The following is a 19,972-nucleotide window of genomic DNA, read 5'->3' as shown; positions in this document are numbered from 1 at the left end:
GCATTTATTGTGCAAAACTTCACTCGGTAATACTATTGTTAAACCTTTTGAAAATTTCCAGCTTTATGGACGTGATATTTGCTGTAAAAATTAATTCACAGGGAATATATTGATTTAACAGTATACTGAAACATTCATTTATGTTTTCTAAAACAACTAACCACAGAGTTATTATGGTATCGGAATATATCTGTAAACGTGTCTTATATTATAAATGAGGCATATAAACAATAAAAAAAAGTACGCTAGTTTAGAGTGTTTTATAGTTTACAATATGTAGAAATTATGTGAATTACACTGCACAACCCCAAAAATAATACTTATCAATAAGATAAGGGCTGGTACACCCCAAGCTGATGCCAAAAAAACAGCTTAGACGAAACCAAACTATGTTGTCACCTCGCTTCCGCTCACATCTGGTTCCGTCTGGACAAAAAGCTGTGCGAGGAAACAGAAAATTGAGGAAAGCAGACTGATTAAAGGGCGCAAAAAGGACATGTCTTACACACCCTGAGGTTATCTGTTTTCCAATTCAGAACGATATAACTGGAACTTACACATGCACACATGCAAGGCCTAAAAAAATGCAGCATTTAGTACCATTCTCACAGAAATAGCCACTCACCCAGGGGGATTCGCTACTGCAAATATGTCTGATAATCTAATAATCAATATCGTTGTGTAGCAAAATTACAGCCGGCCTCTTTGTGCTCCTTCTTGACTTGAATTGTTTACTCGCTACGTCACTTCACTACATCCCACTTATGATCAAAAAAACAAAAAAATTAAATACAGTAATTAATTGTTAAATATAGACATTTTTTACATTTCTGCCGAATTTTTAATGGTAAAATGTTGTCAACCACAGCTGCCCTTTTTTACCGCAAATTCTACAGATCTTTTTACAATATGGATACAAAGACTGACAACTGGGTAATATGACTGAAAGGTGGAACTTCATTAGGTATATTATACTTTTGCAATTGAAAGTAATGTGAGTAAAGTCTTTGTACATATGGGGCCCTATCATACACCTGGCACAATAAGACAATTGGTCTGAAAATAGCAGCAAATCGCGCCAAACATGTCTTGAGTATGGCGTGATTTGTTGCTATTTTCAGACCAACGCAACCGTAATTTTCATGCTTTTGTGACACATTGTTTAAATAGCAAATCCACTTGCACCACTTTGTGGACTCACAGGTGTTCCAGTCGAAAATGGAGGTGTGTTAAGCCGCATTGCTATTTTGAGGAACTGAAATAGACTGTGCCACTGACCAACTGGTCTAAAGTCCAGCGCAGAGCAGGTTAGATACTGTATGTGCCTGTATGTTTGTCCACCTGTCGGGTTTTGGAGACATCTGCATGACTATATGAGGCATAAGAACAGGAATACAACTTTGTGTGGTTTTTTATTTATTATTTATTAGCTTTGAAACTTAACTAATTCCACTTAGTTGATTCTCAGCTACTCATTCTCACCAATTACTAGATCTATCAGTAAATTGACCCTTTAATAATGGTCGTTTCTCATTCTGCATTAGGCATTGAGTGAGTTCGGATGAAGGCAGCATAAAAAGAGCTGAATCAGCAGAACTGAACACTTCTGGAAAGCAGATAATGGCTCAGGTGGAGACGTGGGTCATTCCTCATCGTAATCACATATGAGAAGTGCATATACAAACCGCTGATGCTGCTAAAGTCTGATAAACACTGTCGGCTACATGCTAGTGTTCAAGAGTGGCTTTTATAAATTGTATTTTAAGTACAACGAATCTGTTTTCTTAGGCTGTTCTTTTTTAAGTGAGTAAAAAGCATTATAAACTCATTATATCACTCAGAAGTTGAATGAGTTAAGGTAAGTTTTCAATATAAATTAGATTCATTTCATTTTATTTATCTGTACTTTGTATTTATGGCTGACACATTTTTAGGATACTGTTTCAAGTTTGCAGTGCGCCTCAATTTTATGTTCCAAAGCCAATCAGAGAAACTCTGAGGCAGAACAAGACATGCAAGCTTTTGTTTACTAAAGTAAGCTGACATGACTATGGTTTTTGTTTTGCCTTGTTTTTTATTTTCTTTAAAAAAAAAAAAAAAATGGTGCTCTGCAGCTGTATTCTGTGTGAATGGCCCTTTAGAGATACAGTGCCCTCCTCTAAAATCAACACCCCCCGGTAAACATGAGCTAAGAATACTGTGAAAAACATGTTTTTATCTGTTAGTCTTTTGATTTTTTGTTTAAAATATATACAGTGGTGTGAAAAAGTGTTTCCCCTTTACTGATATTTTCTTATTTTTGCATCTTTGTCACACTTGGTTTGTCACACAATGTTTCAGATTGTTAACTAAACATATTTAAATATTAATCAATGATAACAAAAGTAAACATCATGAAGTTTTTATATTAATGTTTTTATTATTAAGGGAAAACAAAATCTAAAACTACATATCCCTGTGTAAAATACCACCCCACCCCCCATCCTATTAAAATCTAACTTAACTCGAGTTTATTAGACCTGAGTTCAATTTCGCTAGCCACACCATTCCCTGATTACTGCCAGACCTGTTTGCAATAAAGAAATCACTTGAATAGGCAAAGTGAAGTAGACCAAAAGATACTCAAAAAGATGAGGATATCTAAGGAAATTCCAAAACAAATGATAAAGAAAATAATTCAGATCTACAGGTCACAAAGACCCCACAATAATCGCCAAAGAACTGCGGGCCATTAGAGTGTTCATGACTTCACCATAAGATGGCTAAAATGGTTTGCATGGCAGGGTTCCAAGACAAACCAACAAATAAATTAATTAATTAATATGTGTGTGAATATTTCCACAAAAAATTACACCCTTCTGATTTCATTTGAACAAATTAGTTTTGCTCTTATTTTCTCATTGTTTTGTTCTGAACATAGAAGCAGAACACTGTTATAAATATGATTTGAGATATGGTATGATATGAGGTGAAACACAAAAGTCTAACTCAGTCATTTACCACAATGAGTAAGACCAAACACATGACTCTGAGTTGTGGTTATTGAAAAGGAAAAGGTTTTTGAGCCTCACAAAATGGGAAGCAGCCACATGAAAACAACAAAAACACTGGTGATGATGAAGAACTTTCAGTCAACTGGAAGTGCTGTGAATCAGCCTGGAAGTGAACATGCGTCTTTCTGACAGGATGATGGTTTGAGTGGCCAAAAAAAAAAAAAAAAATCTCCAAGAATAACAGCTGAAGAATTACAGCAGTTATGTGAGTCTTGGGTTGAGAAAATTTCACCACAAACTGATTAAAAAGTTTTGAAAAGCTTCTATTCACATTAATGAGAAGTCAATTAAGTTAATTTTTAAATTTTGAACAAAAGGTTAAAATCCATATAAACCGGAAGTAGCTAAGGCTTTTCCGTATGCTGATGTACTTCCATCTGAAACGGAACATTGAGTGGTGGGCGGAGCTTTCCATCATTCCCTCACAGCAAACTAACAATTAGATGGGCGTGGTTAAGAATATTGAGGTAAAAACCATCAAACTAACATCATCAGAGAAAGACCGCCACTGGAAACGCAGAAGCAATTTTTCAGTAGATTACTTGTTTTTACACTTTAATAATAACGTCCTTTTAAATTTGATACTTAAATATGTATTAATTAATTCCAATTAAACAAAAATTCATTATTAATTAATGTGTTAAATGTGAATGAAATCCCAGTGTTGAATTAAAAAAACAAAAAAAGTTGTTAAAAAAAGACTGACTAACTGACTAACTAATCAACTAACCAGCCAACTAACTAATCGTCTAACTAATGAACTAATGAACTAAACAAATTAACTAACCAAGCAACTAAACAACCACCTTACTAACTAACTAACTAACTAACTAACTAACTAACCAACCAATCAACTAACAAAACAACTAACTAATGATCTAACTAATAAACCAATCAACCATCTAACTAACCAACTAATTAAATAATCATCTAACTAGCCAACTAACTATTAATCTAACTAATAAACTATTGAACTAACCAACTAACCAACCAATTGACTAACCTACTAATTAAATAATCATCTAACCAACTAACTAATCAACTAACTACCTAACCAACCAACCAACCAACCTTCTAACTAACTAACTAACTAACTAACTAACTAACTAACCTTCCAACTAGTGAACTAACTAATCAGCTAACTAACCAACCAACCTTCAAAAAACTAACCAATCAGCTAACTAACCAACCAAGCAACCTTCCAACTAACTAATCAACTAACTAACCGACCAACCTTCCAACTAATTTACCAAGATTGATATTGTTAATGGAGATCACTGTAAGTGTAAATGAATAAGGAATTTCCTTTCTATGTACAGTAATATACCGTAATACCAGAGGAACTGCACAGAGGAATATTTGGAAGCATGCATTTCTCACACTCACGGGAGTTTGTGAGTGGTGCAGCCATTTAAACAAATGAAAAGTTTCTGTATTATTGCATTATTTATGGCATCACAGTCAGCATTAACTAATGAGGCCCATTCATTTTGGTCATTCCCAGCATGCAGCGCTGTTGGGAGGAGGGAATTATTCGCTGTGGTCTGCAGTGTGCTGGAGGTGTGGACTACTGTGAGGACATCATTTACAGATGTTAGACGAGGGGGCTTGAAGAGAACAGACTGCACACACTCTGAATGTTCAGGAAGGCCCAGATTAGGCTTGTGATTTAGACATTAAGACAATGAAGAACATGAAGAGAATGTAAGATTCCCCCCAAGAGGATGTCAAATGTGCTCTTGACAAACTGAAATAAAGCTGTGGAGGATGATGGGAAAAAGTGGAAGACGAGGAGTAGAACAAGACCACATCATGAGAGAAAAACATCTGATTCATTGGGACTTGTGAAAACCTCAAACTATTAAATATAAAACCCCTTATGTATTATTCAATTTAATTAATGTGTTTTATTTGATTCATATCAATAGTCATAAAAAATGACATGCTAAAAGATTGATGGTTACATGTGTGCATTTAAATAATCATAATAAATGAAGTAACTTTCGTTAATATACCAGCAAATTGTGTAAAATAAAATTTGTTCAGAAATTATTCGTAAACTCAAATTTGATACTTAAATATGTGTTAATGAATTCTTATTAAACAAACTAATTGTATAAATAATTGGTGGTTAAATATGTTAAATATGAAAGAAATTCCATTGTTAAATATTAATAATACAAATGTTAAATAAACGAATTAACTAAATTCCAGTTAAATTTATTACATGTTGGACAATTGAAAACTTCCACAAGCTTGCACCAACATTTTAACCTCCCTGAAAAGGCTTCATGACCTCAGATTTGAAAGTTAAATAAACGGTAAAGACAGTCAAATAAATAAATGAACAAATAAACAATTGAACAACTGAATGAAACAACAAACGAATGAACAAGCAAATGAACTGACAAATTAATGAACAAATTATTACATTAATAAATGAACTAAATAAACTGGTAAAAAATAAAATTTTAAATAAATAAAACATGTTAAACAAAAAGGTAAATGTGTTAAATGTTGAACAAATTCTAATATTTATCTAACAACATTTGTTTTTTATTAATTACATTAAATTGACTCTAATAACTTTCTGAATGAATAAATACACAGTGTGTATATATATATATATATATATATATATATATATATACTATTACAAATTATCAAATGTAAATCCTAAATGACTGCGCCAGGTAAATAAGAGTAAAGAATTTGCATAAAATGTGCCTAAAAAAACCCTCATTTACCACTCTAAAATGATACATAACCTCAGATTTGAGATATAATTTGCTAAATGCTTCGGTTGATGAATTTCAGTAGGTCAGTTTGGTGTGTTACCTGTGTGTTCTCGGTCTCTGGTTAAGAGATGCAGTTCGTCCTGGACTGTGTTGGCTGCCCAATCGAGCCGGACTCGTCATGTAATCATTGGGCACCGTTGGAGGTTTTACTGGCTCCAGTGTTTTATAAGAAGTGTTACGCCTGTAAATGCATGTCAAACACAGACAAACATATTAGAAATACCTTTTACAATAATACACTGGAAAAAACAAAATTCATAAAATTTACAGTAAAAAAACAAACTGCAGCCAGAATTTTACAGTTAAAACAGTGTAACAAAGCTACGTTGTGTAAATGTTGGTACTTTAAAGCACTAGTTTATGACTGTAAATTAATGAAATGCGGTAATTTAGCGTAGCATTTCGAAATTTTATTTACGTTCCTACTGTATTTTTAATAATGGAGGCAATTGTGGGAATGTGAATTTACAGTTATTTACTGTATATATTAAGTATATATTATATAGCGAATATAATATATACATACCTGCCAACATTTGTGTCTGAAACTCTGAGAGACGCAATTCGATGACACAATATGCTACCCATAAGATTTTTCCTACCAGTGTAAATTATTGTGGAGTACTGTGACATGAAGCTGTAATATTGGCCTAATCCCTAATCTCAGAACCATTCTAATAGAGTGTTGGTAGCATAATCGGATGTGTAGGATAAAATGTCAGGACACCGGGTTAGTAACTGTACTATGGACTGGGTTTTGGGCGGAGGCTGTGATCAGATAGTATACAAAAGTTGGCAACCCGGGGGTGTTACAGACTGTACCACAAAGCTGAGGACAGGGGGTGGGGGGAAATTACGGGAGTTTTCCGTGTGATATAACAAAACGGGATGGTGGCAGAAGATGTGTTTGGAATAAAGGAGAAAAACGGGAGTGTTGGCAGGTATGAATATATAGTTAAATAGCTTTTACAATAATACACTGTAAAAAGAAATCTGTCAAATTTGCAGTAAGAAACTTGGCAGCTGTGGTTACTTGAATTTTACAGTTAAAAATGTGTGACAAAGCTACGTTGTGTAAATGTTAGTGCTTCAAAACATTGGTGTTTGACTATAAATTGACAAAACACAATAATTTAGCGCAACATTTTGAAAATTAATTTACGCTCATACCTTATTTTTAATAATGCAGGCACTAGTGGGAAAGTGAATTTGCGGTATTTTACTGTATATATTAAGTAAACTTATTTTTCACCATTGGAATCACTGACATTTTTTACAGTGGACGTCTGGCTTTACTGTTGACTAAACACTATTCGTGTCCAACTGCAGTCTACCAGATTTATCATCTCAGTTACGTTTTAATGCTCCTGAGGCAGATGGCGAAACGATGTCTTACCCCAAAGTTCCTCGTCCCGCCAGCGGTGGACTGGGAGGTTTTTGAGTCGGGGGATTGGTTCTGGACAGAGTTCCTCCTCTGATGGACTGATTGTTGCCGTGTTGCTGATTGGACAAAAACATTTGTTTAAGTGTTTTAACAGAGCTTGACAACAAGGTTACATAAACAAAAGCAAAGAAATGGAGCCAAGAAGACTAAACAACTGTTTTACCAGACAAAACAATTGATTCCAACCTAACTTATTACTGCAATGGAAGGGTCTCATTCATGAAACTTCAGGAAATATAAGAAATTCTTATGTAAAATGGATTAAAATGATTAGGCATCCTATATTTGATAGCCAAGGTGTGTATTTACACTCTCATAATTAGCACAGTCTTGAAATACAACTACACTGTTCGAAATGTCAATTATTAACGGTTCCCCGTTGCAGCACATGAGTCATGGCTGTTTTATGCTTATTTGTTTACAACTAAGTTTAGCTGTATTATAGAACCTTGATATATGCAAATGTGGGGAAAAAAAGGTATTTTTAATCAACATTGTAAGTTTTTAGCAGTCTGAAACAATATATTGTCTGGGTTGGTCATGAAACAGTACAAAAACTGTTATACCTATTCAGGTTTCATGACCATTTCATAACCAACCAGTATATTGTATATATTGTACACTACCTGACAAAAGTCTTGTCGCCTATCCAAGTTTTAGAAACAACAAATAACATCTTGACTTCTAGTTGATCATTTGGTATCAGAAGTGGCTTATATGAAAGGCAAAGGCCTCTAGATTATGCTGATTTTACCAAAATAAAATATGATCATGACTTGATTTTTAATTATTTAATTAGGAGAGTAAGGTCTGACTTTGCTTAGTAAGAGTCTTGTCACTTAACAGAAATAATGTATAAACAGCATAGAAAATAATGTCCTGCTGCAGTGGAGAAAAAATTAATATTGTGTTTGACTCCCGTGAGCTTGGAGGACTGCATCCATACATCTCTGCAATGACTCAAATCACAGATTAATAAAGTCATCTGAAATGGCAAAGAAAGCGTTTTTGCAGGACTCCTAGAGCTCATCAAGATTCTTTAGATTCATCTTCAATGCCTTCTCCTTCATCTTAACCCAAACATCCTCAATAATGTTCATGTCTGGTGACTGGGCTGGCCAATCCTGGAGCACCTTGACATTCTTTGCTTTCAGGAGCTTTGATGTGGAGGCTGAAGAATGAGAAGGTGCGCTATCCTGCTGGAGAATTGTCCCTCTCTTGTGGTTTGTAATGTAATGGGCAGCACAAATGTCTTGATACAGCAGGCTATTGATGTTGTCATCCACTCTGCAGATCTCTTGATACTGAATGTAACCCCAAACCATGATTTTTCCTTCACCAAACTTGACTGATTTCTTTGAGAATCTTAGGTCCATGTGGGTTCCAGTAGGTCTTCTGCAGTATTTGTGATGACTGGGATGCAGTTCAACAGATGATTCATCGAAAAAAATCTACCTTCTGCCACTTTTCCAAATGATCAACTAAAAGTCAAGTTATTATTTCTTGCTCTTACAACTGGGATCAATGACAAAACTTTTGTCAGGCAGTATTTGTATATATTGTGTGTGTATATATTCTTAATTGTGTGTGTATATATATATATATAAATTATCAGCGACATATTGTCAAAAGAGTTTTATGAGCCATCAACTTAAAATTAATTTCAGTCATGTTTCATGAATGAGAACCATTGATTCAAAATGACAAACAACTAGTGACCTAGTGACTAGTGATCAATATGGGTTTTTCAATAGGCAATGCCATCTAGAACGCAAACAGGAAATATTGACGTTATTAGCATCCTAAACACTTAAAACGACAGAAAATTTCAATTAATATTAAGTATTTTTTAACTACTGCCATTTTTTTCCTTTTTACACAAACAAAGATCTAAAAAAAGATCTAGAAGTTCTAAAACACTCAAATAAATTCACTATACTTCATATACACAATCATATATACTATCTTATACACAAAATGTATTTTTACTATATAAACATCATATATATACAAAAAAAAGTATATTAACAGTAAATAAAGTACCAAAGAAACTGAACAAAATTAGTCCAGATAATTCAATTACATGGATATCTGTATGGTTCAGTTGCAAAACTGATTTGAATCGGTGTTAATAAAATGTGTAATATTCTTTCAATAACATTGAATTACTGATCATGATGCAATGGGATTGACCTACAACTATTAGATTTATATACTGTAATATGATGAGATATGAGTAGGCTTGTCATGATTATTATTAAATTTTCACACCTATAATGCCCACCCAATTATTAGAATGTGTTGTAAAAGTTACTCGCCCTCAGGTCAGTGAAGATGCAGTTTATACTATATCTCCAATAAAATATGAAAGAAAACTTGGTGAATTCATTTTTTTAGTGATCTATAAAGTCAACAGTTCCTTCAATTTGTCAAAAATCAATCAATCAATCAATCAATCAATACCTGTGTTTCTTGATGATACATTAAGGTCTAATAAAGCATTGGTCATATTATCTTTTAATCCACAGCCTCGCCAATATAATGGGAGTGCCATCTGGGTTACAAACATTTTTTTTTTTGTCTAAAGCACTTTTGCTTCTTAAGTATTTCAATTAAAACCCACTCTGAGACATTACCGTTACTTGAAATATGTTAATACACCATCCACTGAAATTCAGAGACTCTGTTCTGACATAGACATAAAACAAAGAGCTGGCGATAAACGTGTAGAGGTGAAATTAACATAATGTTGTAAAAAAAGTGAGATTATAAATACCATTTTATTCACTTTATACATGTATTTCAGGTGTAAAATGTCCATTCTTCATATTAACATTACTTGCTCCTGTAGTTCAATTGCATAATTATTACTTAATTGTGTTATAATCTAAGCAAAGGTGAATCAGTAGCTTTTAACAATGTGTAAAATGCACAGTATTTCACTGTAATGTTAAATGCATTTTACTGTATGTATGACAGCAACACAGTATGTTGCTGTATATTAAAATAGTGGGAAAATATCCTATTAGCTCCATTAAACTGGTATTAGTAATTTACCATGAATCAAAATACAGTAAAAAATTAAAAATGTCCATGAATGATGGCCAATCATCTAATTGTAAACAAATATCAAATAGTATTTACCATTTAGATTGTTTTGCAGTACATAGATACATGCACATTGACTCACAAGTTTTTTTTTTTATTGTTTTCAAATATATCACAAATAAGAAAACTAAAAATATTGTGTATTTTACAGTAAAGGTACACATAAGTATACCAAGATAAATGGTACTGTAGATATTAAATATTCACTTATTCATTAACAGCAAACTGCTGCCAGTAAGTTACTGTCAATTCTATAAGACATCGTTAACAGTGGATGTGAACCAGTAACCTCCCAAATTAACTAAAAATGTTAAATATGTTGTAAATAATGTTCAGTTTCTTGCACAGTTTCACTTCATAAGACTCCATTGTATCATCAGCAGCCACGAATATTGTGTCCCCTGATATGCTTTTTGAACTCATTTTGATGGCAAGCACTGACTTCATTATATAATTTGTTATGTAATTATATAAATCCCAAAGGACCACAGTTACCTCTAGAAATCTTTAATGTTCTACTGAAGAAAAAAAGCCAGCTTCATCTTGAATGACCTGATGGGGGCTAAATTATAAGCATATTTTGAATAATAATTCTGATTTTGAATTAGACTAATAATCTACATTCTGATGATTAATCAGGGATCATGACAAGCCTTTTTTGGGGGGGAAGGATGAATTTAGGAAAATGAAGATGTACATAGGGAAGACTACAGCAGTGATGGACTAAAGCAGAACGGATCATGGGACAGGTGCACTTACCTTGGCTTTAAGCCACTAGCGTGAGCAGGAAAAAAAAAGAGAGTATGATTTATAACCAAAGTAAAAGACAAAGAGAGAGAGAAAGATTTGAGGCTTAACAACACCTTTATAAAACCATTTTTCTTTGCACAATCATATTATTATACACTAAATCATCTAGGTGGATTTATTTTTCCTCAGGCCATATCCAACCTTAATAGTTGGCTGTTTTCTTAGGATCATAAATATACAGGAGCCTTACCATTTATGGTTTTTGTAACCAATAATGCCACCTAATTGTAAATTCTTTTAGATAAATATCTCTATTTCTTATTTGTACAGTTCAAAAATCATCAATGCACATAAACTTTCTCCTGTAGATGTAGTTAAACATTATACTTAACAATATGTATTCTTTACTTTATTTTCCACTTATTTAAATGTCCACTTATTTAATGTATTTCTGTCCGTCTGTATGTACTCTAAGCTTCTGAAAACCTTACAAATTGATAAAGGCTCATTTTTCAAGTCTCCTAGAGTTAAACTGTTGACTCAAACCATTTTTTTTTTATCCATTTAGCTGATTTTTTTTTCTGGCACGGTCATTTTAACTTAGCTTAGCTTAGCACAATGAATTGAATCAGAAAATAGTGATGTTTAATATTCCATTGGTTTCATTACACAATGTAGCTACAGAAGGCACCAGCTTTACTAGGAAAATCATTAAAACTGTTTTCGGAATTTTTCGAATGCTAATGGTCTAATCTGATTCAATTCATTATGCTATATGCTATGCTAATTAATTGAAAAAAATGGTTGAAGTCAAATATTTAACTTATTAAGTTAAATATTATAGTTAAAGGAGACTTGATAAAAGAGCCTATTTTGTAAAAAAGGGTATTGTTCAATTAAAAATACTACATAAGCATTTATTTTTAATCAGCTGTACAAAGAACTCCTCCTACTGACCAAATATCAGACAAACTTGTAATATAATTTACCATTTTATAATATTTAATATCTGTACTCTATATTTATTCTAGATTATACCGTTCCCCTTGTGACCATTACAGCAGAAAGAGTGAGAGAGAGAGAGGGAGAGAGGCACAAATCTGATATCTCTGTTTTAGAGCTCTTAAAGCAGCGCAGAAGCACTTCAGATCTCTAAAGCTACATTTCACTTCACTGGAGCGGAGCGAGTCGATGCTAAAATGCTTTTTTCCTGACAATATGGCTGTTTTCACACTCGCTTGGATTGAGTGCTCTGAAGTAGAAATTGATTCCAGCTCTCCTGCCCGCCGGGTCTTTTATCATACTGTATTATTTGGCTTAAACTCCAGTTCATTTGTGTGATTGCTAAAGGTTTGTTCACCCTGGGTAGGTTTGCATTAATTAAAACAAACCCTAAAGGTATTGCTCTGGCGACATTGTGGCTCAGTGGTTAGCACTGTTGCCTCACAGCAAGAAGGTCACTGGTTCAAGTCCCAGCTGGGTCAGTTGGTGTTTCTGTGTGGATTTGTATGTTCTCCTGAGTTCACGTGGGATTCCTCTGGTTTACCCCACAGTCTGAATAAACTAAATTGGCCGTAGTGTATGATTGTGAATGAGTGTGAATGTTTCCCAGTACTGGGTTGCAGCTGGTAGGGCATCCGCTATGTAAAACATATGCTGGATAAGTTGGAGGTTCATTCCGTTGTAGCGACCTTGATGAATAAAGGGACTGAGCCGAAGGAAAATGAATGAATAAATGTCATAACTCTCTACATATAATATTATTGCAATAAGGATAATTTTTTGATATAATGTGCCTTTGGGTTTGGTCTTTAAAAAGTGTGAAGGTGCATCCTAAGAATAACCATTTAGGATGTGAAAAGCATTCATCTTAAAAATGCAGAAACTGCAGAAACAAAGGCCTCTCATCATCACAATGGCTGCGTGTGCAGTGAATGTTCAGCACAACATGCACAGTGTGCTATTATTAATGCACTGTCACGTATGAGCAATGAGCTCTAAAGTAACTAAGACTATGCTTATACCTTATGTAGGCAGAAAAAAGAAACTATAGTGTAAAATTGACCTGAATTAACAATATTGTGTTTCAGGAATAAGCACTTAAGGCTAGGCTATATTGAATAAAAGGGCTGACGCACAACATGTAGCTGCGATCCATTCAGCTGTGACTAGATGAACGAAATACAAGACATTGAATACCTTTTTTTTTTTTAAATATAATTTTTTTTAATAAATAAATAAAGATTATAAATAAAACTTAGATCACAAAGATGAAAAATAAATTTAAAAACATTTAAAAATACTCAAAACAATAAATACATAAGTAACTATAAAATAAGTCTTATAAATATTAAGAAAAATAATTAAAAGAGTACATAAAATCAAATCATAATAAAAAATAATTATATATAAAGAAATAAACAAACAAAATGTAAATAAATAAATAAACACTTGATCGAATAATCAAACATTAAATAAACAAAACAATAAAAATGAAACAAAATAAAATGTAAAAACCCAGAAATAGTACATTAAACGAATAATAAATGAATGAATGAATAAATAAATAGATTGATTCAAATAAAAATAAAACAATGAAATGAAATAAATAAAATAAAAACAAAACTAAATAAAATAAAATAAAATAAAACAATAAAATTAAATAAAAAATTAAAATGAAATAAATAAAATAAAACAAATCTAAATAAAATAAAACTAAATAAAATAAAATAAAATCAAACAATAAAATAAAATAAAAATACATAGAGATTTTCTATAATTAGTTAAATAATGGACTAATTAGCAGGTTTTCAATCAGTTTTTTGTGGAGGTTCAAAGTCCACAGGAATTTAGCATGTACTGAATCTTTTATACCAGCTCCAGATTTACCTCATCAAACAAGCACAAATGCGGTGTTCATTTAAATCTCTGTGAAATCAGCAGAAATGCAAAATCCTCCTGACAGAAATACGGCTTAATTTATCAAACTCTGACAGCACCAAAATCCTGTGCACTTAATATTCACCAACTCGAAGAATCCCAATGTTTTTCCTGAACAGAAAAGGGAAGTTAAACAAACTAGTAAAAATATAATGATCTGAAAACTCCTCTGCATTCCTGCGGCCACTGACTAGATTAAGTGTCCATTGACTCTGAAAATAAATCTCATCTTCTGCAAACACAGTGAATTTGTCTGAAGACTGTAATCCTCCTGTCAGGTGACTCAAGGTTACGGTTTCTCCTACTGAATGACATCATGCCAACAGCAAAAAAAAACAAAAAAAAAAAACGGTGTAATAAAACACGGTCAGGACATTCAGTGACAGCAGTACGCACTGCAGGGTTGGCATGAAACCAGCGTTTCACTTTTAGTATGATATCAACTCTGGCACTTTGCAGTGGTGTAATGAAAGACGGGCCCTGCCCAAATCACGGCAACAAAGTGACTACATTAATATATGAATAATACAATGTAGTAATCAGCGCAGAGATTGTTTTACAGTTGGCAGGATTGCAAGAAACTGAAACTCATGCCTCCTTTTACCAATACAGCATCAATCCATCTTGGGACTGACAGATACAAGTCTTGCACAGTGGTCAGAGGGATTTTGAGCCATTCTTCTTGCAGAATAGTGTCCAGGGGCCTCATGTATCAACGCTGCGTACGCACAAAAACTTTGCGTACGCCAGGTTTCACGCTCAGAATCGCTCACGTTTGGATTTACTAACAATGAACTGAACGTGGGAATGTGCGCAACTTCACGGCAGCTTTCTGGCAGGCGTACGCACATTTTTTGTGCGTGTCTGTTTTATTTCCATTGGCGACTCCTAGAGGCAGTTGTGTTAAATTGCTCTCTACAAAGTGTCTGAGCCTTGCAATGGCAGTTGTATGAGACGGGTTCATCTAATAGGTATGTAAGATTTCCATACCATACAGTTGACCAGCTAAACATTAAAGCACAATTTGCAGCGGTCGCCTGTTTTCCCAATGTAATCTGAGCGATCTACCGCACGCACATTGCTATAAAGACACTATCTGAAGATGAATTTGCATGCGTGAATCAGTAACATTTCCATTCAATATTATTATATCTGTAAAATGTTGCTGCACCCTGAACAGTCTCAGTGGCGCGCTCGTAAGACACATGTGAACATGTTTTGACACGTTCGAGCATGAACTCGGCTCGAATCCAGCGTCTGATGAACTCTTTCTTCTTTTTTCCCCCCGCTACATATCAGATTTTGCCTACTATTTATCACGAGAAAGACTAGTAGGAATCATTAATAAGTTTGTGCATCATATTTTATTTGCACATTTATTGAATGGAAATGTTTCTGATTCACGCATGCAAATTCATCTTCAGATAGTGTCTTTATAGCAATGTGCGTGCAGTAGATCGCTCAGATTACATTGGGAAAACAGGCGACCGCTGCAAATTGTGCTTTAATGTTTAGCTGGTCAACTGTATGGTATGGAAATCTTACATACCTATCTGAAGATGAATTTGCATGCGTGAATCAGAAACATTTCCATTCAATAAATGTGCAAATAAAATATGATGCTTATTGATATGAACTTATTAATGATTCCTACTTGTCTTTCTCGTGATAAATAGTTGACAAAATCTGATATGTAGCGGGGGAAAAAACAAGAAAGAGTTCATCAGACGCTGGATTCGAGCCGAGATCATGCTCGAACGTATCAATTCCTGAACACATGGGTCTTACGAGTAGCGCCACTGTGACTGTTAACCATCCTGCAACATTTTACAGATATAAACCACAATATTTCTTTTTTCAATGCACTCAGTGCACAGACCCAACTGTGTTAACCGTATCAGCTAAACTCTCCCGCTCTATTTATTTCTTTTATTGTTAATTCCGGAGAACAAACTTGCAAATAACACCGCTTTTCTCCGGTCTACCTCTGAAAGCAGCACCTCCAATTCACATTCTGTTCAAAGTTTCTCTTTTTGCTTGCTTTTGCCATTGCTTTTTCGTTGGGTTTTCCATTAGCATAGTCATTAGCATATTCATACGGGGGAGGAGGCAGGGAGGGGTTTTGTGCTCGTGCATGTTGCGCTCAGTTTCACGTTCATTCAGATGTACAAAAGAATATGCGTGAGATTCGGCGTACGCAGTGTTTCATACATCTGAAATTTTTTCTGCGTACGCACATTTACAGCTTTGTGCGTACGCAATGTTTTAGTAAGATTTCCACGCAAGTCTTCGTACATGAGGCCCCAGGTCACTGCATGATGCTGGAGGATGTAAATGTTTCCTGACTTGCTCCTCCAAAACAGCCCAAAGTGGCTTAATAATATTTAGATCTGGTGACTGTGCAGGCCATGGGAGATGTTCAACTTCACTTTCATGTTCATCAAACCACTTTGTCACCAGTCTTGCTCTGTGTATTGGAGCATTATCATTCTGATAAACAGCACCACCTTCAGGATACAAAGTTTGAACCAAGTACTGGGACTAGGGAATGCCATGATATTGCAGCCCAACCATCACTGATCCACCCCGTGCTTCAATTTGGGCATGCAGCAGTCTTGGTGGTACGCTTTTTTGGGGCTTCTCCACACCGTAACTCCACGATGTGGGAAAGACAGCGAAGGTCTCATCAGAGAACAATACATGTTTCACATCATCCACAGCCCAAGATTTTCACTGCTGGCACCATTGAAACTGACATTTGGCATTAGCATGAGTGACCACAGGTTTGGCTATAGCAGCCCAGCCATGTATACTGACCCTTTGGAGCTCCCAGCGAACAGTTTTAGTGGAAACAGGAGAGTTGAGGTGCACATTTAATTCTGGAGTGACTTAGGCATGTTTTTTGGAAACAATCCAGGTTCCCACATGGATATCCCTTTCAGACAGCTTCCTCTTGTGTGCACAGTTACCCCTGTTGGATGTGGTTCATCCTTCTTGCTGGTATACTAACATAATCCTGGATACCGTGGCTCTTGATATATCACAAAGACTCGCTGTCTTGGTCACAGATGTGCCAGTGAGACAAGCACCAACAGCTTATCCTCATTTGGAACTCTGATATGAGACCCATAATGTTGTGTAAATTGCAATATTTTCAAGCAGAACTGTGCTATTACTCTGATAATAAAACCTTCACATGCTGCTCATACTGGTGGAATGAGTAATCAATGAAGATTGGCCACCAAGCTGGTCAAATTTAGCCATGAAACCTCCATCACTAAAATGGCCAGTGTTTCAGTTTATTGTCCAATCCTTCTATATGTGTGTATGTATGGGGAAAAAATGGGTCATGACTTAATGACTAGAGAAAATGTGGGTCCCAGAGCGAAACCAGTTGAGAAGCGCTGATTTAGTTGGACTACAGCCACTGGCACTTCAACCCTATTACTGAAACTACACAAACAAACAGAGGTTAACTTTAACTCTGACTGTTAATATTGATTCAGCATTAGGCTCATCCTATAAACGCCTGTGATTGATCGGCTGTTGGGTCACAGGCGTCATTTCAGCTCTAATCCCTCATGAGGATCCACAACACTCACAATCCTGCCAGATTAAGCACAGGCGGAGGGTGAAGCTGTCACTGGGTCAGACATTTGCACATTTCAGCACTTCAGATAACACTGATGCTGCTGTCAGTATGCTGGACGGCAGGCATGTGTACAGCATGGCCAATTTGCTTTTGGTCCTTTCTTTTTATAATGGATTGTATTACGTCCTATTTCATTGATTTCTTTTCCGGGAGCAGAGAGAGGAGTCAGTTTCTGCCATTCAGCTCAGTTGTCTATTATTCTCCATAACCTTATTTTCATAACCTTTCATACTTCGTAAACTTTCATCAACTTTTTTCTTAAGCTTACTAATTTATATAATGTATAATGATGCAGATTTTTGTCTATGTACATATATTATGATATTATTTTGGATCAGGGCTTTACATTAACACCCGCCAATCCCACTAAATCCCAACTAGGCTGGTTGAAAATAATTTTCAAATTGTAGTTTTTCTAAAAGCAGGGTTCGACAATAAAAGGACGTCCCAATATGAGTGCAAATGTGATCTTAGAATCGAGAAGTAAAATAATTGTGATCACGCGAGCAGAAGAAAGCAAATGAATACCGAATGAGAGGATGATGATCACTTGCGCTAACAGCTGATGTGATGCGCGCGACTGCTTAACGCGTGCGCGCTCCCGAATTGTGAAGCAGCCGTGTCTAGAACAGGGTCTGGAAACGCAACTGTCATCGGTTCTCTTTCAAATAAACTAAACAAAAGGTAATGAACATGCCTCCACAGTCCTGATGCTTTTAAGAGCTCAAAATGTGTCTTTTTGTAAGCAGCACCAGTTGCTTTCACTTTGAACAGATTATTAAATGGCCTAAAGTTAACCGTGAGCATGTGATCTTCCTTTCATTATCACACACGGTATGTTTCACCTGCTTTTATTTGCATACGGTTTTATTTTTGTTAAAATGGTTTAATTATTATAATTTTTTACAACACTGCTTTAATGGGAGATGAACTCTCCATTTATGTGCAGTTAACTGGTGATCCGAGAGATCTTTAGGCACGACAGATTACTGTGCATATTTTTGATACATGACTATAGTTATTTTTTAAAAGTCAATTGCTTTTCTTTATTTTTTAAGAAATGTTTTGTTAAGTAAAAAGTATAGTATACAGCAATATTTTGCTTGTTTTGACACATTAAAAATTTGTGTCTAAGAAATAATTATTGTTTAATGTGGTTATAGAGATAAATTTGGTACATTAATAATTTTGAGCCCTAAAAAAAGTCATGTGAAATAAAAACTTATTGTAATATAACATTATGAAACCATGACCTGCTCATGCTCATTGAGCAAACTCATACTCGACACACAAAAAGTGAAATAAATGAGGAGGCATGTGGACATAACACAAAATTTAAATCAAGTAATTTTAGCATGTCAACGTCAAATTTATGCATATATAATATATCTTCCCAACAACAAAATTGTGGCTAGTGAAAATGCTCAGTGGCTAGTAACATTGGAAAACTACTAGCCACAGTGGCCGGTGATTAAAAAAGTTAATGTAAAGCCTTGTTTTGGATTGTGTTACAATAAAATGCTAAGGAATTAATATTTTAGATTTACCTTCCATTTCAAGTAAACTGTTGTACATTAGACTACATTAGAATCCGACTAAATCCACAAAAATGGAGACCGAAGTGAGCCGACTTCCCAGAATAATAGTGAGATAGAAGCAGTGGATGTGGTTTTAAAAGATGCCAGCTTGCATACCTTCACTCCATGGCCCACATCATCCAGAACGTTGTAGTCGATGGGCTTCCTGATGTACCTCACCGGCCGCTCCACGTTGGCAGGAGCGATGATCTTATGAGTCCTCGCCGTGTTCTTGTTTGTTGTCAGGATGCCAATCTCTCGCCGGGCCACCTTCTCCTTGTGGATGTCCACTGTCTAATGAAGAACAAAGAAAAGACAAAAACAAGATGACAGAGTGCAAGAAAGGTCCAGAAATCTAGACTAGATTAGACTAGAATCTGCATGTATTATATGTATATATATATATATATATATATATATATATATATATATATATATATATATATATATATATATATATATATATATATATATATATATATATATATATATATATTGAAGAATTTAAATTAACAAAATAAATGACTAACTTGACCAAAACTGATATTTCAATTTCAATTAAATGCCTTCTGCACAAAGACTCCTGAAATATATGTTAAAAAATATATATTTAGCAGTGTCCAGTGTTTTTAAATGACTAGTCAGTCCAC

At 34.7% G+C, this 19,972-nt stretch overlaps 1 protein-coding gene across 34 annotated transcripts in view; it reads right to left on the bottom strand.

The window, feature by feature from the left end:
• The window catches only part of abi1a (abl interactor 1a), a 79,552-nt gene that overhangs the window by 17,834 nt on the left and 41,746 nt on the right, over positions 1–19,972 (bottom strand). For 21 of the 34 annotated variants that reach the window (NM_001328427.1, XM_087308264.1, XM_087308265.1 and 18 more), the window contains 3 exon segments: positions 5,892–6,032; positions 7,248–7,351; positions 19,440–19,616. In NM_001328427.1, coding sequence (NP_001315356.1) covers positions 5,892–6,032; positions 7,248–7,351; positions 19,440–19,616 — 422 coding nt within the window. 34 annotated transcript variants of the gene reach the window in all.

Source organism: Danio rerio, chromosome 24 (genome assembly GCF_052040795.2).
Source record: "Danio rerio strain M-AB ecotype USA chromosome 24, GRCz13ab, whole genome shotgun sequence".
NCBI classification, from domain to species: domain Eukaryota; kingdom Metazoa; phylum Chordata; class Actinopteri; order Cypriniformes; family Danionidae; genus Danio; species Danio rerio.
Note: the sequence above shows the minus strand (reverse complement) of the source record. Positions and strands in the feature narration are given on the sequence as shown.